Genomic DNA, 23,724 nt, shown 5'->3' on the forward strand with positions numbered 1-23,724 from the left:
CCCTCCACCTCCAATATACCATAAACTGAAATTGGATATCTATATAATGCATAAGAATAACTCCAGGCTAACCTCTCGACTCTGTTTGAAATTGCTCACCACTGATACTTTATTTTGTCTCATTTCTCTCTCCTCCTTTTGGTCAAGAAGGTTTTCTCAAACCCACAATGCCTGTCCCAGCAAATCCTGGGAGTCCTGTCCCCACGTTGTCAGGGAGATTTACGCCCCGGGAGTCATGTCCCATGTTGGGGTGGGGGTGGAAGCAGTGAGCTCACCTGCCGTGTTGGCTTAGAGAGAGAGTGTACATCTGAGGAACAAAAGACGTCTCTGGGTTGACTTTTAGCCCAATTTTAAGTAAGCCTAGCCTATCCTTTGCAGGAGTCCCAATGGAGTGAACCCCGAGATCGAGGGCTTCCAGGCCCAGACTTTACCAAACAATACACAATAGGGAACTTCCCAACCCCAGCATGGAGCTTTGAGGGCCAAGCGACTGCAACGCTGGAAGGGTGTGTGTGCATGGTGTGTTGTTTATCCCATAATCACTGTGTATTGCTGAAAAGCAAAGAAGTAAAATTTACCTTTATAAATTCTAATGGATGATATTTGACTGTACATATTATTCTGACTCTTGATTCTAAATTTTCACTTAGTAGTAATTTGTTAGGTAGATTCCTGGTATTCTATTGTACGAATATAAGTTTTTCTATCAACATTTGTTTTTTTCCCAGTTTTTTCCTCTATTAAAACATTGCTGTGGCAACATTCGTATGTGCCTCTTGCTGCAATGTGCAATGGTCTCTGCAGGTATATTCTTAGAAGCTGAATTGCTGCAATAAAAGGGAGACACTTTTAGTTTTACTACATACTGCCAAATTGCCATGGAAAGTTTCTGAACCTGTTATATTCCACCAGCAATGTATGGATATTTTATTTTCCCTAGACCCTTGCCTAGAATGATATTGCCACAACTGAAATGTGTAGCCATCGATGGACTGTAACCAGCTTTATTTTAGGGTCCCTGCCTTCAAGAGAAGCCTGCTAGTTCATACATACTGGATTTCTGGGGCAGAAGGTCTTTACCCACACTGAAGGGAATGGTTATAACTGAGATGATATTAGAGATACAAACACTCGCAGGAGTGTCTCGCCTTTTTTGCATGGGTTTGAACAGATCATTTGATCACTCTGTTAGTGGACTGAGAAAGCTTTCTGGGGGGTTATCTGATGAGGGTGTTAAAGCGCAGTTGTCTGATTCCGCAGAGGGGTTTTGCTCCCCCAGACATCTTTATTTAGTGCCTGAAGCTTGCCACGCATCTCAGTTAAAGCCAGCACCCTCCGCTTCATAACTAAGGCAGACATGACTTTTGTAACATTCACATTTGCATTTTCTCCTGTGTCAGCAAGATGGGTGATTTCAAGGATTCCTCCCCTTCGTTTTTTTCTGAAAAGGCTGGGACGGGAGCAATGCTGCCCTAAACTGAACAGCAGGCAAATTTAGGTGACGGAATATAATTACCTGATTGGAATGGGGCCAAATCCTGGGAGGAATAGCCTCAGGCTTGGGAAAGTGCCAAGGGACCCTCTCATAAGCGTCAGCGTAGTGCGGGACCCTCTCATAAGCGTCAGCGTTCACAACCTCTGAACTGCCTCTTACTGAGGGGTCAAAAAATCACTGACTGCTGTCTGTGTGCCTACTATGGGATGTGGCTGTAATGCCATACGCTGTCTTCCTTGCTCCTTAGAGCAAAGCTCACAGCCAAGCAGGTATCATTAGTGTCCTCTGTGGGCAAAGTTGGCCTGTGGCAGAGCCAACATTCTCCCTCGCATCTCTGTTATTCGATCACCTGAGTCCTCTCCTCTAGGCTTGGCTGCTGGTAGCCTAACAGCCCCGGAGCTGTAGCCCTCTCTCATTGCACAGCATTGAAGTCGCTGTGTGCAGTAAGGACACAAAGATGAAATATGCTCATGCTTCTAGCAGTGCGTTTTTTTTAGGAGCCCAGCTTCTTGGGCCATAGAAAGCGGTGAACATATTCTCTCCTTTGGAGAGGACCAGTGCTAAAACCTAATTGGCTTTTCAGACTGCTGTGAGGAGATGCAGATTTTCAAAGGCTCTGTACCAAGGGGATGTATGAATGCAATGACATTTTGAACTGTAAGCTTTACGTGTCTTTCATGACACCCCTTCCATATTATTCTCCCCCACCCCTAAATTCATGCAGAAATCATGCAAATATAGGTTTTTAAAGAAGGTAATAGTTTGGTCTTCAAATGGAAAGCTTTACAGGTAATATTTTAAGAGATTTCCTATCAAGATTTCTAAATAGTAATCAATTATTTTGAAATTTCAATGCTCATTAAATTTAAATCATAAGCAGCATAGATATTCCACATTCAAATCTGTGCTTTCTGAATGGATGCAAAATTGCCATACCTCATTTACTCTGCTGCAAAAGCTCCTATTTGGATCCACACAGCTTTATGCGTAGGCATGTCAACATTATTTAAAAGTAGCTGATCACTTACTAGTGTAGAGTTGCTCATAAAATTGATTTTAATGTAGAGACAATCAGATGCAGGATCAGCTTGAAATGTGGATATGGCTGCAAAAATCAGCAACTTTCTGGCTTAAGACCACCACTGACAAACAGAGATAATTCTTGTGTTTGTATGCACACTAAAATCCTATTTTCTATTTGGTTCAGTAATCTTGGTAGGAGAAACTTGGTAGAAGAAGTGTTTTATCAGCCTCATAACTGTGTCTCCTGTTACTAAATAGGTTATGAATTGTGCATATCTGTTATTGTCCTGTATCTATATATGTTTTAATATCTATTATTGTCCTGTCCATACATATGTTTTAATATCTAATAGGACATATAGCATGGTACCATGTTTATTGAGCTGTAATTCTTGTGCAGTAAATATGCCCATTTAAAGTATCCAATTCAATAGTTTTTAGTATGTTCACAGAGTTGTGCAACCATCACCACAATCAATTTTAAAAGATACTCATCACCCCAAAAGGAAACCAGGAGCTCATCACCCAAGAGCCCCACCATCCATCCCCAGGCAAACACTAATCTACTTTCTGTCTATAGATTTGCTCATTCGCCACATTTCCTACAAAGGTAATCATATAACATGTGAGTTATGTGTCTGGCTTCTTTCACATAACAATGTTTTCTAGGTCCATCAATGATGTAGTTTCTTATCAGAACTCCATTTCTTTATAATGCCAAGTAATAGTCCATTGTATGTACCTACCACTTTTTGTTTCTCCATTCATCAGTTAATGGACATTTCAGTTGTTTCCGCCTTCTGGCTATTTTGAATAATGCTGCTCTGTACATTCATGTGCAGGTTTTTGTGTAGGTATTTGTTTTCAATTCTCTTGGATATATACCTAGGATTGAAATTGCTGGGGCCTACGGTATCTCTATGTTTAATATATTTTTAGAACAACAGTATTATTTTACAAATTGACTACACCATTTTACATTCTTAAGAACTGTGTGTGAGGGCCCTACTTTCTCCAAATTCTCACCATCACTTATTACTTTCTGTCTTTTTTTATTATGGCCATTCTAGCAAATTTGAAGTGGTATCTCAGTGTCATTTTAGTTTGCATTTCCCTAATGGCTAAGACGCTGGCAGTCTTTTCATGAGCTTGTGGCCATTTTTGCATACCTTCTTTGGAGAACATCTATTCATATCCTTCCCCATTTTTTTTAGTTGGTTCATTTATGTTCTTATTATGAAGTTGTAAGTGTGCTTCATATATCTGGATATATGTCCCCTTATCAGATATATGATTTGAAAATATTTTCACCCCGTCTGTGGGTTTACACTTTTTTGATGGCAGCATTTGCAGAAAAAAAGTTTTCAATTTTGTTAAGTTCAATTTCTTATTGTTTTCTTTTGTCATTTGTGCTTTTGGTATTATATCTCAGGGGACTGCCTAATCCGAGTCACAAAGATTTACTCCTATGCCTTTTCTTAAGATTTTACAGTGTTAGCTCTTATAAATTGGTTTAAGGTCTCTTTTGAGTAATTTTTGTATAGAGAAGTGGTACAACATGAATCTTTTGCATATGGAGACCTAGTTATTTCAGCATCATTTGTTGCAAGATTATTCTCCCCCCCTTTAATTTTCATGGCACCTTTGTTGAAGATCGATTGACCATGAATGTAAGGGATTTCTAGTTGCTCGATTCTATTCCATTGATCTCTATGTCTGTCCTTCTGCCAGTCTTGATTACTATAACTTTGTAGAAAATTTTGAAGTCAGAAAGGGTGAATTCTCCAACTTTGTACTTTTTTCAGGATCATTTTGGTTGTTCTGGGTCCCTTGAATTTCTGAATGAATCTTAGTGTTGGCTTGTCAATTTTTGAAAAAAATAAGTAAGTAAATTTATCTGGGGTATTGATAGGAACTACTTTGAATTTGTATATCACTTTGGGGAATATTGTTATTTTAAGAATATATTGTCTTCTTACTCATGAACATGGGTGTCTTTCCCTTTACTTAGGTCTTTTAAATTTTCTTTAAATAATACCTGTAGCTTTCAGATGACTAGTTTCACACCTCTTTTATTAATTTATTCCTAAGTATACTATTTTTGATGGTACTATAATGGAATTGGCTTTTAAATTTCATTTTCAGATAGTTCATTGATAGTATACAGAAATGTAAGTGAATTTTGTGTATTGATCATATATCCTGAGATTTGCTGAACCCATTTATTAGCTCTAATTTTTTTTTTTTGGATCCTTGGGATTTTCTGTATTCAAGATTATGTCATCTGCAAGCAAAGGTAGTCTTATTTCCTCTTTTTCAATCTAGGTGCCTTTATTTCTTTTTCTTGTCTAATTGCATTGGCTAGAACTTCTACTACAATGTTGAAGAAAAGTGGCAAAAGCAGATATCCTTGCCTTGTTCCTTATCTTAGGAATGCTTTCAGTTATTTTTCCCATCAAGTCTGAAGTTGGCTGTGCATTTTAGGACATGCATGTGTTTTGGGGAGTAAGTTCCCTTTTATTCCTGGTTTGGTGATTGTATTTATCACAAAAGAGTTTTAGAGTCCAGCAAATGCTTTTTCTGTGTCTATCAGATGATATGGTATTTGTCATTTATTCTATTGATGTGCTGTGTTACATTAATTGATATTCAGATGTTAAGCCTACCTGGCATGCCTCAGATAAATCCTTTTTATATGTTGCCATTATTTGTGTATAGGTTGCCTTGAATTCTAAAATCTAAAAAATTATATCAACTCATGACCCATTATTGTGGTGCCAACTTAAATACGTGATAAGATGAATTCCTGATTAATCCATGTGCTGTATATTAGATAAATGAATAGGAAACCAAAGACTCTTCTGCATTACTACTTTGATAATATGAAATAAGTCAGCAATTTCTTCAAACATTTAAGTATTGCTAAGTTCACAAAATGGCATACTAAGTTAAATAATTTTTCTTATTTTAAAATAAAAAATGCATCCAAAGTTCAGTTCACCAATGATATATTTACATAGCTATGCATTGCTTGCCTACTCCCAAATTTAGATTGTTATGAAGGCTTACTAAACAGTGTGATTAAAATAAGAATTTAATAGTGACAAATTAAAAATTAGGATTGTTTTCTGATTAAGGACAGATTCTTGTGCTTTGGTTGAGAGGTACTTGGGACACAGAATTGACATTTTATTTTAAATGTAGAAACTGAACTTGGATTCTTCTCCAAAGGAGTATAATTCTTTGAAGAAGATACAGTAGACCTCATATAAAAGTTATTTGTCTGAAAGGCCAAACTTATTTTTCTCTGATAAGAATGTTGACTCTGTTTTTCCACTTGAATAATTATCTCATTAAGACCCATTCTTCACTTTTGAGTGTAACAAAAACAATTTTGACCAGAAACATGTTCAGAGTAAAGTTTCCTATGACTCTTTCTCACAAGAGTTACTTGAACTCCACGCACCTAAAACCCCATTTGTATAACAGAAAAAAAATAGCAATAATACTTTTCTATATGGTGGATATAGGGATTAAATAAGCTAATGCATATAATTTAAAGAACAATGCTTAGTACATGATAAGAGCTCAATGAAATGGTAGCTAGTATATATTATTGTTGTTGTTATTGTTATAATTATTGGCATTAGGCACTGTGTCCTGAATGGCCCACCAATATGCGTTAGCTACAAATTGCAATCTTGACTATTTAAACTGATTCGTGTATTATTATGGGGTGATTTAATAATGTCCATAATTTAAATTTAAAAAATGCAAAACATACTGTTTTTTTGTGTGTGTTGCCATAAGCAATAGCAGGCTGTTCTTTTGGCTGCAGTTTGTCCCCTTGTTTGAGATGCATACATGTTGCATAAATAGAAGAATGATTGACTGTCCTTGCAGTGGGGCAGGCATCCAGCTCAACCTATGCTATCTCATTAAAATATAAAGTAAAATAAAAGGTGCTTAGGACACAGCCCCCTCTTGTCCGACTTCAGCTTTCACTTTGATCTTTCAAATTACTGTTCTCTGATTTTGTTACAACTATTTTGATGCAGGCTTTGAAGAATAAATAATTATAAAACATCTCCAACATTTGCATCTTGACCAATGATAATTCCTAGCTTTGGGATCAAAGGCTGATTTGAAATAAATTAATATCTGAAAACCTCTATTCTTATAAAACCATTTTCTTAGTGAGAAGCAGCAGAATATGGCAGGAATGAGAAAACAAGGGAATCATATTTAAAAACCTGCTTGGTATTCATGGAAGATATCTAGTTTTTAGAACTCCTACAGATTTTAGAGGAAAGCTGGAATAGCATTTTGAAAGGAGATTGAGGAGACAAATGGGTCTATAAATCTGAAGAAAGAGAAAAAAAATTTCTTTTTGAATATGAGATGGATGAAATTTTCCATTCTGAAGGTGGTCTACTTGGTATTACGATTAAAATGGTTTGGCAGGGTTCGGAAAACCTCTCAGCGTGAGACCTAAACTTGTCTGCTGTAGGGATCTTTTTCTTGGAATCTTTCCTAGTTTTAAATGAAAGATCAGTTATATTAAGTAATAATGATCATTTTTAAGAACTTTCTAAGTTCCAGGTACATAAAATGCCTTACCTGTATCTTTTTGTTTAATTTTCATATCAGTCCCATGAAATGGATACTTTTTTTTTAATCTGTATTTGACAAGTGGAAAACAAAATCACTCTAAGACTTAGGTTAAGGAATGTAGGCATAAATTCAGAGCTAATAAACTGATTCTTGAACACAAATGTGCTGAAATCCAAAACCTAAAATAGTAGCAGCCTTAAACTGTTCCCTATATGAAAAAGGTTCTAGGATTTATGGCCCTAGATCAGGGAGAATCTAGGCATGTTGGAACTTTGGAATGGTTATGTAAGTTTTTAACATTGATTGGAAAAACTTATGTACACCATTAGCAGATGTTCTGACTTTCTAGTTGTAGGAAGAAACTGATCTGGGAATTCCCAGATCCCGTTTTTTTGTTCATCCTGATGGATAAGTTGCTGTCTTCCATTCAGGTCAATTGTCTTTCATTTGAAAAGGATAATTTACTTATAAAAGTATTGCTGCTTAATAGGTTTGGCTTAATGTCTTCACTTGGTTTTCTTTCAAGGTGTGTTATTATCTTTGCGAGATTATTTTTTCTGGCAGCTTTTTCCTTAATCAAGCAGTGTTCTTTCCCAGACAAAGGCAATCAGTCTGCTGGTACACAGTTCCAGGGAGGCTCTCCCAAAGTACAGTTTAAACAGAGGCATAAATTCTTTAGACCTTAAATTAAGGTCTAAATGAGATACTATGATTGGTTTATGCTTATTTTATCGTTCTTTAATCCCACCACACAAGTAATTCTAAAGTTCTGTGTAACGTGTCTTTTTTAGGTAGATAAAGAAAAGAACGAATATCACAATCACATCTTTGGCCCCCAAATTGGAAATGTTATTTATATTCTGACAGGCACCCCAGTCCCGTGACTCTATTAGTAAATTCCATTGTGAATGTGCTTCATTGTGCATTTCTCCCTGGTTCAGATTATTGTTGCTGAAAATATGGCCCTTGGGAAAGCAACCTTCCCAAGCTAAAATAAACTTGCTGTACATGAAAAGACCTAGAGCATCTTACATTCAGATGACCATCTTATGTTCAAAATATGTATCGTAAGTTCGCAGGTAGAGCAGAGTATTTCTATTCCATACATTTCTCAAGAAAGAGTAAATAAATTAATACTTAGTAATTCTAAGGAGGTTGTGAAAGCCACACACTCATACTCTGGTGGTAGAAATGTAAACTGTTGTAAGCTTTATGGAAAAGATTTTGACAATTTGTGTTGAAAGTCTTTTGAAAATATTTATCTTTTGTCTTTGTAATTCGATTTCTGAACATTCAAACTTAGGGGGAAAATATGCTCATGGATTTTATTATGGAAACATTTCTTTCTTGGCTTTATGTATAAAAGAAACAAACCCAATTGTTCAACAGTGGGGGGTTTCAGTAACTTTTGTGCATCCATATGATGTACCAGGTTTCTCTACCTTGGTCCTTTGGGCTGATATTTTGAGCTGCAAAGTGCCTTGCTTGGGGCCGTCCTGAGAACGCATGCTCAGCAGCATCCCTGGTCTCCGTCGCCTTGATGCCAGCACCACCTCCCACCTCCAGCTGTGACAACCAAAAATGTCTCCAGATAGTGCCAGAGATTGAGAAACACTTATGTACACTGAGCAGACTTTACAATTGTTTTGGATGAACATTTTACAAGGGAAAACTGACAATACCATGTTGAATGGGAAAAAAAATAAGTGAATGGGTGCCACAAAAAGGCAGAAAGATACCGATAGTCCAAGTTATTGGAGGAAAAGTTTCTTTAATGACAAAGGTCTATTTAGAGACCACTGTGCACAGTCAGAAACCAGGTGCCATGCTCCCAAGGGAAGGAGTGGAACCCCAGGCAGCAGCATATGCCTGGCACAGCTGCTCTAGCACAGAGCTGGGGGGGTCCACCAGGGACTGGCAGCTCTCTGATTTCCAACAGAAATTTTTTTTTTACCTTTACCCACTCTCTCCTTACCTCCCCATTCTCAGCTGTTGTCAGGATTTTGTTTTCTATCTGTTTCCTCACCTAGTACAAATAAATTATCTATATGACATTCCTGAGTTCATTGTGAGCCTAGGTGAATCAAAGTTTAATTTTTCAGCCTTGAGAGGGCCAAACTTTAGGTCCGCATGCTATGCATTTCCTCAACAGGTTGCAGGATGTTCCCGAATAAAGTAAAAATAAAATAAAATAAATGTGCAGAAATACATGCACATTTCAAAAGTTCCTTCTTAGAAATACATTTACTGATGGTTCAAAAATTGTTTTCTTAATTTTTCTTACTTTTTCTATATTTTAATGTTTAATTGTCCTATATTTTAAAGTTGCCTGTGGAAAATATTTTCTAAATGTGAAAAACAAATATTTACATCACAAATATTTACATCACAAATCTTAGGAGAAAATTAATTTCAAATATGGGCATCTTGAAAAATATCAGTCATATTAGTAGGAGGAAAATATAAATAGAGACAGTCCAGGCAAGTTGTTTCATGAGACAGTTTCAGATTTGGGAGAACATATTATATAATGTAACATATTATATATTATTGTGTTTCTCCCAGACAGTTCAAAAGCATGCTATAGTATTGATGACAAATAAAAAACAATTAGATAGCTCATCCTTGCTTTTCCAAAATAATTATCCTGAAATGCTTTAAAAGGGTGAACTTGGAAGTCCAAGATTTGAATTTCATTTTCTGAAGAGGATTTTAGTCGATGGAAGCTTGCTCTAGATGCTCCAAACTAAACTCACTTTAGCTTTCCCCATGTGCTACTAAGAACATGTGATTACCGCTATAGGGACTGCATCTCCTTCTAATGATCACAGGAAGCCTGGAAAAGGTACTATAGGAAAAAAAAAAATCTTCTTCTTGCATTTCTACAGCCTACAGGAGGAGTGGTACTTATTTTAGATGTAGAGCTCTTTTGTTGCCAAAAACACCTTGATATGCCAAAGGCACCAAAAATAACCCAAACAAAACCCTTCTGGTTGAGAAAGTATAAGATAACTAAATTGTAGTGATATGAAAATTAAGAAGGATTTTGAGGTTTTTGGCGGGGTGGGGAATGAGGTGGGAGAGAAGAGAGAGAGAGAGAGAAGAGAGAAAGAGAGAGAAAGGAGAAATTTAAATAAGTGGGAGGGAGAAGGAGTCCAGGTGGGGTCCTGGATAAGATGCGAAGGACTAAGACACGTGGGCCGCACGTGGAGATTTTCTGATGGGTTTTTAAGGGAGACTTGGTTAACATAGTTCCTAGTAGCTTAACTTTACAGGGTTACACCACTAGTGATATTCAAAATATTAAACAGCCATTTAGCACAGGCTCAGAACTGCTGCCGCCCTTAAGCAAGTGGGATGAACAGCTCCCAGTAACCTCCCTGCTAACCCACTTCATCATGGAAGATGGCTCCATGCCCACATGGAGTGTTAGAGAAGACCCAAGACCTCACCTGCTGTTGGTGACCCATGGCAAGAGGAGAGCAGAAGGAGTTCAGGAGATGGATGGGCAGGACAGCTCGAGGCAAGGCATGGGCTTCTGAGCATGTGCTGTATGATCCAGCCCTCCACAGAGATGGAGAGTTGAGCTATGTTGGATGGGCTTTCAAGCATCTTATACAGATGTTCATTAAAGGATGACACTGCTAGGCTGGGGGTCTTAGGCGTTTGAGGTTATTGAAATATGTTTTAAAGTATCCTCAGCATAAAAAATAGTGCAATCAGTGGCTTAGCTTTGATGACTTGAAGTGCCCTGGGGCTGAATGATCAATTCCATGATTATGTATTGCTAACTCACTTGCATTACTACCTTGTGATTTTCCTGTAGTAAGAGGAGTTTGAGGTTTTTCTGCTCAAGTTCATTTGAGGGATGGGAAGATGCAGTGAGGCCAGATTGAAAGATCTTATGCCCGTTGGTTGGAGCATTAGCTGAGGGAAAGAGGCAACTTCAGGTCTGGGCTATTGGCCAAAAGCTCTGAGAAAACAACCATATCGCTGGCAGGTCAGGGTTGCTGGTAATCAATAAGCTACGCTTGGCTGTGAGTCCCCAATGCATCATCCTCCTCTTAGGTCCGTCCTCAAGCAGGTTGAGTAGAAGAGCTGGCTAACTGGGCAGGGAAGGGTGCAGCGTAGTTACCAGGTGAGGGGCTGGTGATTGGGGTGAGGTCCTGGTTTCCTGTCTGCTTCTTAGTGAAGAACCTACGAGCTACCAAGCCTGTGCTTACCCTCCCTGAGATCCATGAAGGGCCTTAAGAACTTTGAAAACCACACTATTAAACAACTGGAGAGTTGAGAGAAGGTTTAGAGTGCCAGTTGTCCCTCCACTTATTCACATGCATTTAGCAGACATGTCCTGAGTGACTCCTAAGGGCAGGACCTTGTGCATGAGTCCCCATCCCACCTGCGAAAGGCCACCCATGGTCCAAGCGATGTCATCTTGCTGATGCCACCCTTTCTGACCTTAGGGAAACATCCCTCTCCATAAATTCTGCAGAACTTGAAGTTAGCTGTCATTCCCAATCACCACCTATCCCGTGTCGCCTACGCCAGACTACAGGGTTCTATTTTTAGAAAGCAAGACGAAACTGTATTCCACAACAGTTGCCTGTTGCATTTAACACCTGGTGGCATGCCTCCCTTATCATCTTCTGTCTTGCTGTGGCTACACCAGCCAACTATGGGGTGTAGAGGCTATTGTTTTCTTTGGGGTGAAGAACTGATTTCCTTGGTCTGGGTGCCGACCTTGCAGCCATGCAGTCTCATCTTGTGTTTGCCATTTCTGGGGCCCCTGGAACCCCCAGACCCTGCCTACTTTGGTGGGGACAGAGTGTCCATAAAGCTTCTCCAAGGGCTCCGTACAGTATGGCTGGCTGAGTCTGGCCTTGCATAGACATTGACAGGTTCTCTTCTTCTAAGAATCTCAAAAATCGTATTGTATTTCCCTCAGTCTTATTTTGTTTTATTTACTGAGGTCTTGGGCTATGGCTTGGGGAGTTATGGCTCTACTCTGGGTTGTTGCCTGTGTTGGCAGAAGACGTCCCTCAGGAAGCCTGGGTATTCCAAAAAGTGACATGATCCTGAAACAGCTCAGCATTTACGGAGAAGACTTAAGGGATTTCTTGAAGCAGGAGACCCCAAAGGCTCAGGGGGCCTGACAGAAGTGGATGTAGCCTTCTGTTAGGGAGCCAGAATTGCAGGGGTGTGTACATTTGTTTATGTGCGTAGGGACTGTGGGGCCCATAAACTGCTCTGTTCACCAAATTTAGATTTCATGTGAAGCAGCTAAAATCTCCTGCTGTACAAATGCACTGGCACACGGAGGGATTTTCACTTCCTTTGTGTTTCTTGTTTCTCCTGGTATATAGAAAGCATAGGATAGCCACATAGTTAGGCATCACATGTGCTTAGAATTATTTCACGGGGGAAAAGTTTGAAAAGGTTTCTAATTAATGTGACATATATAATGCAGTGGCCGCCCCTACTTATATTGGGTTAGAAAAAGAATAATAATCAATTTCACTTTAATTTCCTCGGCAAGAAAATTGCTTTACAGCTTCCGATATAGACCTGTTAATTGAATCAAATCTCAAAGTTCTTAATGATTTCTGTGACTCTTGGTGACCTCTGGTATAGGTAACTGAAAATAGCAATAGAAATAAAATTGTTTATGTACTAAAAGTTTGTGAATTTGTACCAGAATTGTGGGTGGGGTGGGTAGAAGAATAGAATTCTACAGAAGTAGAAGTCTCAAGTGAATAGTTTTTGAAGATATGGGTGTGGTTGTGTTAATCTTAAACAGCAGGAATTCACTTTAACCTTTGCATTGAGTGCCTGCTACATGTGAGACACTAACTTCAAGTGCCATTGCACGTACAACGGATTGACAGCAGCAAGCAAGGGGGTCAGTGCAATATTGCACATATAGGGCAGAGGTTACATAATACTGCAGCAACAACAAAATGAGAGAATCCATGGAAGCTTCATGCAGGGGACAGCATTTGAGAAGGGACTAGAAGGAAGCTAACATGCCAATGGGCAGACAGCTGAGCCTTTCCAGGTAGGAGAGAGAGAGCTAAGCATAAACAGGGACAGATGTTTTAGCAAGACAGCTGTGCAGGGGCTTTGGAATGGAGAGACCAGAGTTTATATTCTGGTTCTGAAACTTATCAGCCAGGTACCCACAAGTTTCCCACCTGGAAAATGGAGAAACTACCTGCCTCAAGAGCAGTTATGAGAATTCAGTGGGAAAGTTTCTGTCACAAGTGCTCAAATAACCATTAGCTTCTCTCCCTCCTCTAATAATTTTGGATCTTTCTGTTTTTCTGGATCAAGGAGTAGAAGAGAAATCTGACTTACAAAGATTTTTTACAAACTATGAGATTATGTTATTCTTGAGCAAGAGATAATTTGATTAAGTGAAAACAAATAGCTCATAGAATATTACATTAATGTTGTCCAGTCCATAGTTATGTAGACTATCAAAAATTTACTTAGAACACTTTGCGTGTTCAGCGTCACAAATACACTGTCTGAATTATTAGCGGCCTCCATATTAATGTTGGGATTTTCCTGCACATTATTGATGTTTGTGGTAGTTAGATTCAGTTGTCAACTTGGCCAGGTGAACATACCTAGTTTTGTTGCTGCTGGTACATGAGCCAATGGTACATGAACCTCATCTGTTGCTGATTACATCTGCAGTCGGCTAAGAGGTGTGCCTGCTGCAATGAATGACATTTGACTTCATTGGCTGGTGCTTAAATGAGAGAGCACAACGTAGCACAGCCTAAGCAGCTTGGCATTCCTCATCCCAGCACTGGCAGCTCAGCCCAGGCCTTTGGAGATGAAGAAAGAAGTCACCCCGGGGAAAGTTGTTGGAACCCAGGGGCCTGGAGAGGAGGCCAGCAGAGATCATCCTGTGCCTTCCCACGTAAGAAAGAACCTCAGTGGAAAGTCAGCTGCCTTTCCTCTGAAGAACTAACAAAATAAATCCCCTTTTATTAAAAGCCAGTCTGTCTCTGGTGTGTTGCATTCCGGCAGCTAGCAAACTAGAATGATGTTAAAATGCAGTTCTTAATTCTTTTGGAGTAACCTATTTCTATTCCTAATTATGTTCTGCTCAAATGACGTTAGTGCTAGTTTACAATATTTGGGTAACTCTTGATGGGGTACCCTCCTCTGAATAGTGTATGGAGGTGACCTAAGGGCAGGTTGGCAATTGGGGAAAGCTGGCAAAGCCTAAAACAGAGTATTCTAGTTACTATCCAGATTTATCTGACCTTCCCAGAAAATATTATCGTCCTGCATTTTTGCTTTACAATTCCCCCCACTCTATTCCCACTCTTTGCTGCACTTTCACTCCAGGTATCCTTGTTGTGAGAGGAGAATGTTCTTCCTAAATGTAGAAATTGTCACTGGAATTTAAATCCTGATTTGTCATGTTATCAGGGTAACATTGAAATTGGTCTGTGCTTCTCACATCCAATAAAATTATCCTCTATTTAAACAGCTGTCCCTTATGGGCAACACATAGTCTCTGGTTTAATGCTATTTAGCATTTGAATCATCCTTACTTCTTGAATTGGATATAAGAATCAGCAAAAACTGCCTTGCTGTGGCAGTCCCTGTGTAATTTCACAGAATTTGTCTATAGGGATAGTATTTTTGGTAGCTGGAAAATATTATACAAGCAATGTTGCCTACCAATTAGTTGTATTAAAATATATATTACGCACAGCTCTGTACTTGGGTTAAAAAAGTTTCCTTGACAACATCATTTAACTTCTTACTGTTCTTTTCATGTTGCTAGTATAAATATCTAATATGTTTCTGTTCAAAGCCTCAATTAGGCTTCAGTATAATCTTTATTAATACAAATCTGTTATTATAAAGGAACCGCTGAGCTATGATAATTTGCACAGCAGGAACAATAAAATATCTTCTTTCTGTTTGGTCGTATCCCAGAATGCTCAGCATTTTTTTTCCTTTCAAAGCACACCAAAACCTCCCCTGATAGCTTTTACCATTAGAGTGAAATCTTGAAAGCCCTTAAAATCAAAAGCATTATTTTTCTCCAAAAAACGAATGGGACGGAAAGATCTAGAATTGCAGATAGCCTCAAAAAGACACCCGGAATAGTTTCCAGTCTCTGTCTTTAATATCTTTCATTCTTCTCTTCCTTGCAGCCAGAACTCCCCATTTCCTGCGGATTCAGAATGTAGAAGTGAACGCCGGCCAGTTTGCCACCTTCCAGTGCAGTGCCATCGGCAGGACCGTGGTTGGGGACAGGCTCTGGCTGCAGGTACGGCCGTGCACGAGGGATGGGACCCCTCTGAGGAGGGAACGGGGACAGCGGGCTCTGGGCAGGTTGCTGTTGCAGGGCTGATGGTCTTGTACAGTTTTTTCACTTCCTTCCCCGCTTCATTAACATGTAGCCAGACTGAGAATTCTGGATAAGCTAATTATTTTTCTCCACAGACCTATTTTGAATTTCTATTCTCATTTTCCTTTGTTTCTTCTTAGCCATCTTGTTTTGAAGGTCTGATTGTTAAACTACTTTTGGAGTAGGAGTAACTCCTAGTAACACTAGGAGTACGTGTTAGTTTGCCAGGGCTGCTATGACAAATAGGCCACAAGTGGGTTGCCTAAGCAGCAGGAGCTTGCTCTCTCATGGTTTTGGAGGCTGGAAGTCTGGAATCAACAGGCCATGCTTTCTCCTGGAGTCTGTAGCACCCTGGTGCTGTCTTGCTGCAGTCCCTGGAGTTACATGGCTGGCATCTCTGCTCTGTCGCATGCTGAGCCTGGTCTCCTCCCGGGGCTCTCCCTCACTTGGCCTGAGTCTGCACTGCCACTGCTCATAGGGAGTAAAGTCCACTTGATTCAATTCGGCCTCATCTCAGTAACATCTCAATAACATCCTTGTGGGAGTTTGAATTATGAATCACAGGAAAACCATCCTCGATCTGAATCTCGTTCCTGTGGGCACTCCTGTTTGGGTGGCTTCCTCTCACTTACGTCCATTTGTGTACTTCCTCTTCTCTTACTTCCTCAGTGTAACCAAGTAGCAGAGAACTCGGCACTTCTTGGCCTACTAATCAGACCCATTTCGGGACCTGGTTGAGTCTGTTGTCCTTCCCTACCAGCCTCACAACCCACATTTCACAAATGCAAATGTGTGAAAGATGGATTGGCCAGTTCATTTGAACAGCCTTACAATTTGAAAATAAATGATAACTTGGAAACAAATAAAAGTGCCCATGTGCCCCTTTGTACTTAGCCCCTCCACAAAAAATAAATAGATAGATAAAGGAATAACATCCTTGAAGTTCCTGTTCACAAATGAGTCCAATTAACCTAAAAATAACTAATCTTCAAGTGACATGTACAGATGGGTTCACACCCACAGCGCTGCAGAGTAAGACTTGAGCATGTCTTCATGGGGGTCACTCTCCAGTCCCCAAAATTGTCAGGTTTTGTCAGGTCTCTTCCTCTTTTTTAAAGAACTCCCAAGAGGGAAACAAAAATAAGTTCATAGGCCTTTCTGTAATATGACTTTCTACGGAAACAGCTATAGACTTGAAAATTAAGAATGTTTCATTTATTGTGACCATTTAAATATGTGTTTTGAGTGTGATCAGCTACGACAATTTTACCGTCTTTTCAATTCCACCAGTGCTTTCAGCTTGGAAAGTGGCTCCGTGGATATATCCCAGACGGTGACAGAATGAGTGGGCTGAAATTACCTGTCCTTTGACCCAGAATTAGGGTGCTTTTGTAGACTATAGGTTTGCCGCCCCCCCCACCAAAATATTCTCCAATTTCATTCTTGTTTCTTCCTTTCAATCTGTACTGTGTAGGCCGCTCGTACTTCATCGTGACTAGTGCTTATTTGTTTTTCCACCTGGACTATAAATTCTGTAGTGGGTTTTTTGTGTTTTTCCCTCCAGGATTGATTGATTGATTGATTTTTCATTTTCTGTTGCCTGAGTTGAGACTAACCTTCATGTTTTAAACCTTCTGGATATACTATTACATCTCATGGTGGCTCTTACTTCTTCAAGAGTGTTTCCACTTTGTGTGCCACCCCTCCACCTTCACAGTCTGTTTTTTGAGGGTGATGGTTTACATTTGCATGGCATGCTGAAATTTTTAAATCGTTTATTCCTTTTATCCATCGCAACATAAATACTTACAAACATGTAGTCCTTTGCATCCCTACATTTCTTGGAAGTTAGCAGACAGTCAAAGAGACTGCCTAAGATTAGTGGATAACTTATTGTCGACCTGGGAACACCTTCTGGAGCGTAGGCTTCTTAGTCACTCTGCACACACTGCCCTGACCTCCTGCTTGGTGCCCCCCTCTGTGCTCCTGCCCTACTCCTGTCCCGTTGGAGGCCCCCCTCCCCGGGAAGGAAGGAAGGATGTGTGCAAAGGACTGGTGCTGCGTGTCCCAAAACCATTTTTACCTTTGCCTTTTCTATAAAAGTTTGTAATCTCCATGTTAGAGGGTTTTTCTGCCTTGGCCTTCACTATTTAGCATATATTTCTTCTTTCTTTTTATCCCACTTCTAAGTCATTTTAAATTCTTGATGTTAGAAAAACTCTAACTTGTTTTCTCAATTAGTAGCTGTTTGATATTTAACTTGACCAAGGATTGGCTATTTATGGGAATAACGACCAGGCAGTTATTTTTAATTGAAATTTGTATGAAACAACGACCTTTTTAAAACAAAACTAGTCTTGTCATCCTTAATTTAACTCCAGAAATCTTAAGTTTTCAGGAAAATGTTCTTGCTCTTGATATTTGTGTTATTACTTGAGAGTAGACAGCATAAAGCCTACTCTCACAGAGTCTTCACAAGTCATCTAAGATATTTCCAAGAATTCACAGGCAACTTGAGACCACAATTTGCTCTTTCTGTTTTCGCAAATATCCTCAGCTGGGGAGCCTTCCACTTAAACTTGAGTGCTTCCTTGGGGGTTGGGAATCTCTATTTCCTATTACAGTGGGAGACTTAGTTTTAAAGAGAATTTCTCAGTTGTATGAAAATCTAACTACTGCTTTGGAAAAAGGATCTAAAAGTAGAATTCTGAACCCTGACTCCACTATAGCATGCCTAAGGAGTTTTAACAAATGTCTGGTCCCATCCCACAGATTCTCATTTAGCTGGTCTGGGGAGGGGCACAGTGTTCAACATTTTACAAAGGATTCCTAGGTGATTCCAATGTGCATCCAGGCCTGAAAACCACTCGGTTGTAACAAAAGGTAACACATATTCAGGTTAGGAAAGAGAAAGGAAGACATAAAGCATACTCAGCCACCTGCATGCTGTAGCTTCCTTATAGCTCTCGTTAAAATTTCAATGGACCAGATCCCTTTTATTATTTTTTTTTCTGTTAAATTTGAACTCTAGCATTGTGAATGTTTTCATAGTCAATCCACCAATGCCCTTCCTGCTTTATCATGCAATCTCAAATGCTATTTGGTTTGTGAATATTTGTGATGTTAGGATAATTTTACTGTTAGGTGTTTTATTTCCCGTGGTTGGAGCAGCGTTCTGTGGAGAGAGATTTATTTTATTATCAGATTATGAAACAAGCCCAGTGTCCTTCTATTAATCTGTAGATTAATAGAACTACATGGAGTAGTTTTCCAGTGAGGATGAAGATTACAATAAGTGATGGTTTCACCGAGTCATTTTCACCGTCTTGATGTACCCTCAAGTCCTTTGACTATGGCCATTCTTTAAGGGGAAACTAAACCCGTAATAGTGAAACTGAGTTGAATCAAACTTGCATGATAATTGACTATGTCTCATCTAGACATTTGAATGTGGAAATTTCATCCTTGTTACTATAATGTTATAGCTTTTTCCCAAATGCTTTTCTGTATATCAACTCACTTGGATGCTCAAAATAATTATGATATCTAGACCGAAAAGGAGAATGAGAAAAAATATTTGTAAAATTTTCTGTAATCAGAATCTCTCCAATAGTGAGTCAAAAATAGAAATTAATAATGCACCTTTTATTTGAGGGCATCAAGGTTTTTGAGTATAATCATTTACAATCCTTTGAGTTCCACCATGAACGTCTGCACAGGCCATAGTTTCATGGAATTAGCCTGAAATGCCATTAGATGAGGATTTTGAGGTTCAGGATTGTCCAAGGTCACAGAGGGAAATAGCTGGAAATAATAATAGGATATAGCTGAACAGCTAGTTTCTTTTCCCTTCACCACCAATTCTTCTACTACAACATGCTGTCTCCTTCTATCCCAAACACAGGGGAAGAGTCAATGTAAACTTGACATTTATTGGAAGACTTCGAATTTAACAAAATCAAATAAATAATAATCAAGGGGCCTTCCTAACCATAGAAATAGAATCTGTATACACAGCATGTATGTACTGATGCTTATCTCTGAAAATTGGCCAAGAGTTTGAATGCTTAGAATAGAGATCAAATATGGCCACTGTCAGAATCTTTCAATAATAAGAACAAAGAAATCTGATAATGACACTATAAAGGTGAAATGTTTATGATGAACAGAATGTATCCTATCTGCTTATGTTTTGTTTGTCACATCGGTGGGCCACATAGGTTATTGCCAATATGGAACCTGTTTCTGTAAAATATAGAACAAAATAAGACACAGTCTATGAGCATCCATCATTACAACAGCAAGGTATTTAAAACGCCTACAGATGGGGTGCGAGGGTAGTTCAATAGTTGAATTTTCACCTGTCATGCAGGAGACCTGGGTTCGATTCCTGGCCCATGCACTTCCCAAAACAAACAAACAGAAATTCAACAAATGGAGTTGCAAAAACAGGACACTCACATGGAAAAAGAATGAAATGTGACCCCTGACAAACAGCATGCAAAAACAAACAAATAAAAACATCTGTGGATAATCTAAAATAGAAAAACAGAACTGGTTTCGTGTAGTGCAAAACTGAGATGCAATGAATTTCTTAAAGATACATGCTATGTACTATCAGATATGGCAGTCTATACATATAAACATAAACTGTAACCATATGACATACTCAATTAAAAGTATTTGTGGAAATCATTCCAGCAGCCCAAACGTGGTTTATTGTATTTCCTGTTATTCTCACTTGTTGAGTGTACATCTTGAAAATATTTCAGAGTATGTATGTATAAAGTACTGAGAAAAAAATGGGATTCTAGCTTTTCTTTTATCATACTTCCATATCATTTGCTTCTGGGCAGTTTCTGTTACATGTTTTTTATTCCATCATTTACCCTTTATGCTGTGCTTGATTAGATTAACACTATTGTTATTTCTTCAAAGTTTATTTTCCCGTGTTTTCTATTTTCTTTGGGGAATGAATACTTATCATACTATTTCGGCTTTACAATAATGGAAGTTGATACCCAAAGCTCGTGCTGATGCATGCACATCTGAAGATAAATTGTGCATATCATTTTCCAGGGAACGTGGCCCATTGGCCAACCTGCTCCATGGGTATCTGTCCCAGTTTTGGCCTTTATGAAACGTCCCTGTTTACGTTTTGGTTTTAAAACATTTTTTTGGTTCCCAGGGATTTTTGTTTTGTTTTGTAATTAATTAATTTTTATTATAGAAACATACATTCCATGAAATCTGCCATTTTCAGTGCACAGTTCAGTGATTATTAATTATATTCTCAATGTGGTGCTACTATCACAACCATCCATTATCAGAACTTTTTTATCACCCAGAACAGAAACTCTGCGCCCATCGTGCAATAACTCTGCCTTCCTCGCTCCCCCCGCTTCTGCCCCACCCCCACCCACCTCCTATCCTCCAGTAGCCTTCAATCTACTTTCCATCTCTGTGAAGTTGCCTGTTCCAGCCGCTTCATCCAAGAGGTGTACCATACAATATTCATTATTTTGTGTCTGGCTTATCTCACTCAATGATGTCTTCCGGATTCACATATATCAGCGTTTCATTCCCTTTTAGGGTCAAATAATATACCATTATATTTAGTTTATCCATTCACTGGTTGATGGATATTTGGGTTGCTTCCACCTTTTGGCTATTGTGAACAAAGCTGCTATGCACATCTGTGTACAAGAATTTCAGTCCCTGTTTTCAGTTCTTTGAGGTATGTATCTAGGAGTAGAATTACCAAGTTTTCATTTCTGATGCATTACTAAGACCCCCCCCCCCCATTCCTTGCTTTTCTCACTCGGCTGTAACATCAAACCCTGATATAGGTTGGCAATGAAAATAATTTAGCCTTCAGGACAAATGGCAGAGCACAAACAGCAAGCAAAAAACTCCTGGAAAATAATAATTTTCTATTGACAGACTTTAGAGGTCCCTATCATTTTTTTTTTTTTGTCTCCTGTATGAGGGGGTCACCTTTCATTCTCTTTCCATGTAAGTATCCCCGTTGTTGCAGCATCATTTATTGAATTTCTTGTTTGTTTTCTTTGTTTTAGTTGCTTTCTTTGTTTGTTTGTTTGGAAAGTGCATAAGCCGGGAATCGAACCCGGGTCTCCCACATGGCAGGCGAGAATTCCACTGCTAAACTACCCTTATACCCCAAGGTTCCTTTCATTTTTAAATGGCTTATTTCTAAAATCACAAAATCATGTAACTTCTGAATTGGAAACAATCCTCAAATCTTAATAAGTTCTTTGTTGTACTAATGAGAAAACTGAAGCCCAGAAAATTTAGGAAACTTTAACATGGCTATCTATCCAATTATTATGGCATTTATTAAAAATACCTCCATTTTGTTAGTGAAAATCAATTTGTAGTATGTTCATTAATTTACTAGTTAATGAATTTTGTCATTTGGACATTTTTCTTCATTGAGATAATGAGTGATCTTGCATTTCAAATTATATTAGCCTTTAACCCAATATTCTCAGATTTCCTTGAAAATATCTGGGTTAACTGAGAAATCCATCATAACACAATATAAATGAGTTTTACCCTTTGAGCAAACAAAGCATGGGATTTTAGGAATAAGGGTCTAGAAGAGCATCTTAAAAAGATTTTCATAGGGGTGCATGAAAGGTTCAGTGGTAGAATGCTCCCCTTCCATACGGGAGACCTAAGTTTGATTCCCGAACCATGCACACCCCCCCCCCAAAAAAAAGAATTTCATAACATGGATCAATTCACAGGAAAGGGAATAATAAAAACATTAATGCACTTCGGTTCCTAGTATGGTGCCTGCCATGAAACCAGTGCTTAGGAACAACCTGGCAATGGCACTTAGCTTATTGACTGCATGACACAGCCACATATCTTCCCAGGGGAATTGCCAACACCCACAAATGGACTAGGAGAACAGGTACAAAGGAAGCCAGGAAGCTGTTTCTTCTTTCTGGAAGGCTTGCTTTCGACCTACAGTCCATCTCCAGAGGGAAGCTCTTTGATGAAAAGAGGGATATTACAAGTCTGGTAGTGTCTTTTCTGCCGTTTCAGAATATACAGCAAATATCTTGCAGAGTTGCAAAAACTGATTTACATAAACAGGCAGGTGTTAGGGTAATTTTGCTTCAGCAGCAAATGGGGTCAATATGTCATCTCTCCTAAAGCTTCATTTCTGTACCCTTGTTGTTGTCTTTTTATTCTATGTTGTAAGGCTTTTCTTCCAATTCTTTTTTTGTTTCCTTGCATAGGACCTCAGTTAATTTAAAGGACTTTGCAATACACCCCTTATAAAGAGAATGCATTTTGAGTTCTTACCATGATAACAGACTTATGTCACTGTAATGTATGTAGGAAATCTACTCCACTGATTTTTTTTTTTTTTTTTTAGCATGGGCAGGAACCGGGAATTGAACCCAGGTCCTCTGGCATGGCAGGTGAGAACTTTGCCTGCTGAGCCACTGTGGCCCACCCTCCACTCATTTTTTAAAGAGGAATATCATTCAATATGTGCTCTTAATTTGGGGAGCTTAATTTTCTACAAAAAAAAAATCACTTATGGTTTTTTTTCATCTCATAGCTGTTGGCCTAAAAATATTTTTTTTCTTTTGAGAATTTGATATGTAAGTCCACTTAGCTGAGTATGAATTAACAAAATGTGAAAAAAGTACTTTTCACCAGCAGATATTTGTCTTACATTCCTTTCCTGAGAACAGATCATTTTAGACCATTTTTTGAGAGAAAAAAAAATCTTGAGATTTCTCTAACTTAAAATGATCCTCAGAGCAGGCCACAGTGTCTCAGCAGGCAGAGTTCTTGCCTGCCATGCCAAAAATCCAGGTTCGATTCCCGATGCCTGCCCATGCAAAAAAAAAAAAAAGACAAGATTCTCCTAAGGAAAACTACTCCAACCTGCTGTAGAAGTTGACTTGTGAATGAATAAAAAAATGTATAAATAGTACCAATAGTTTTTTACTTTTTAAAAAAATGTTTACTTTTTTGCATAGGCAGGCACCGGGAAACCAATTGTTTTTACACTAGTATGTTTGAAATAAAAATATGTGTCTGGAATAAAAAAAGATAATTATAATTCTGTTTGCCCTCCAGTGCTCAGGTACTTTGCTAGGTTATTTTCAGGCATTTTTAAATTTCTTGATCCCTAAACAAGAGCTCTTCCCTTTACCGATTAATA

At 38.8% G+C, this 23,724-nt stretch overlaps 1 protein-coding gene across 8 annotated transcripts in view; it reads left to right on the top strand.

Annotated features, from left to right (window-relative positions):
* PTPRM (protein tyrosine phosphatase receptor type M) overlaps positions 1–23,724 on the top strand; it is an 823,739-nt gene that overhangs the window by 366,112 nt on the left and 433,903 nt on the right. For all 8 annotated transcript variants that reach the window (XM_077135947.1, XM_077135946.1, XM_077135945.1 and 5 more), the window contains exon 5: positions 15,316–15,431. In XM_077135947.1, coding sequence (XP_076992062.1) covers positions 15,316–15,431 — 116 coding nt within the window. The remainder of the gene's footprint in view (positions 1–15,315; positions 15,432–23,724) is intronic.

The sequence above is a fragment of the Tamandua tetradactyla genome, chromosome 18, assembly GCF_023851605.1.
Source record: "Tamandua tetradactyla isolate mTamTet1 chromosome 18, mTamTet1.pri, whole genome shotgun sequence".
Lineage (NCBI taxonomy): Eukaryota > Metazoa > Chordata > Mammalia > Pilosa > Myrmecophagidae > Tamandua > Tamandua tetradactyla.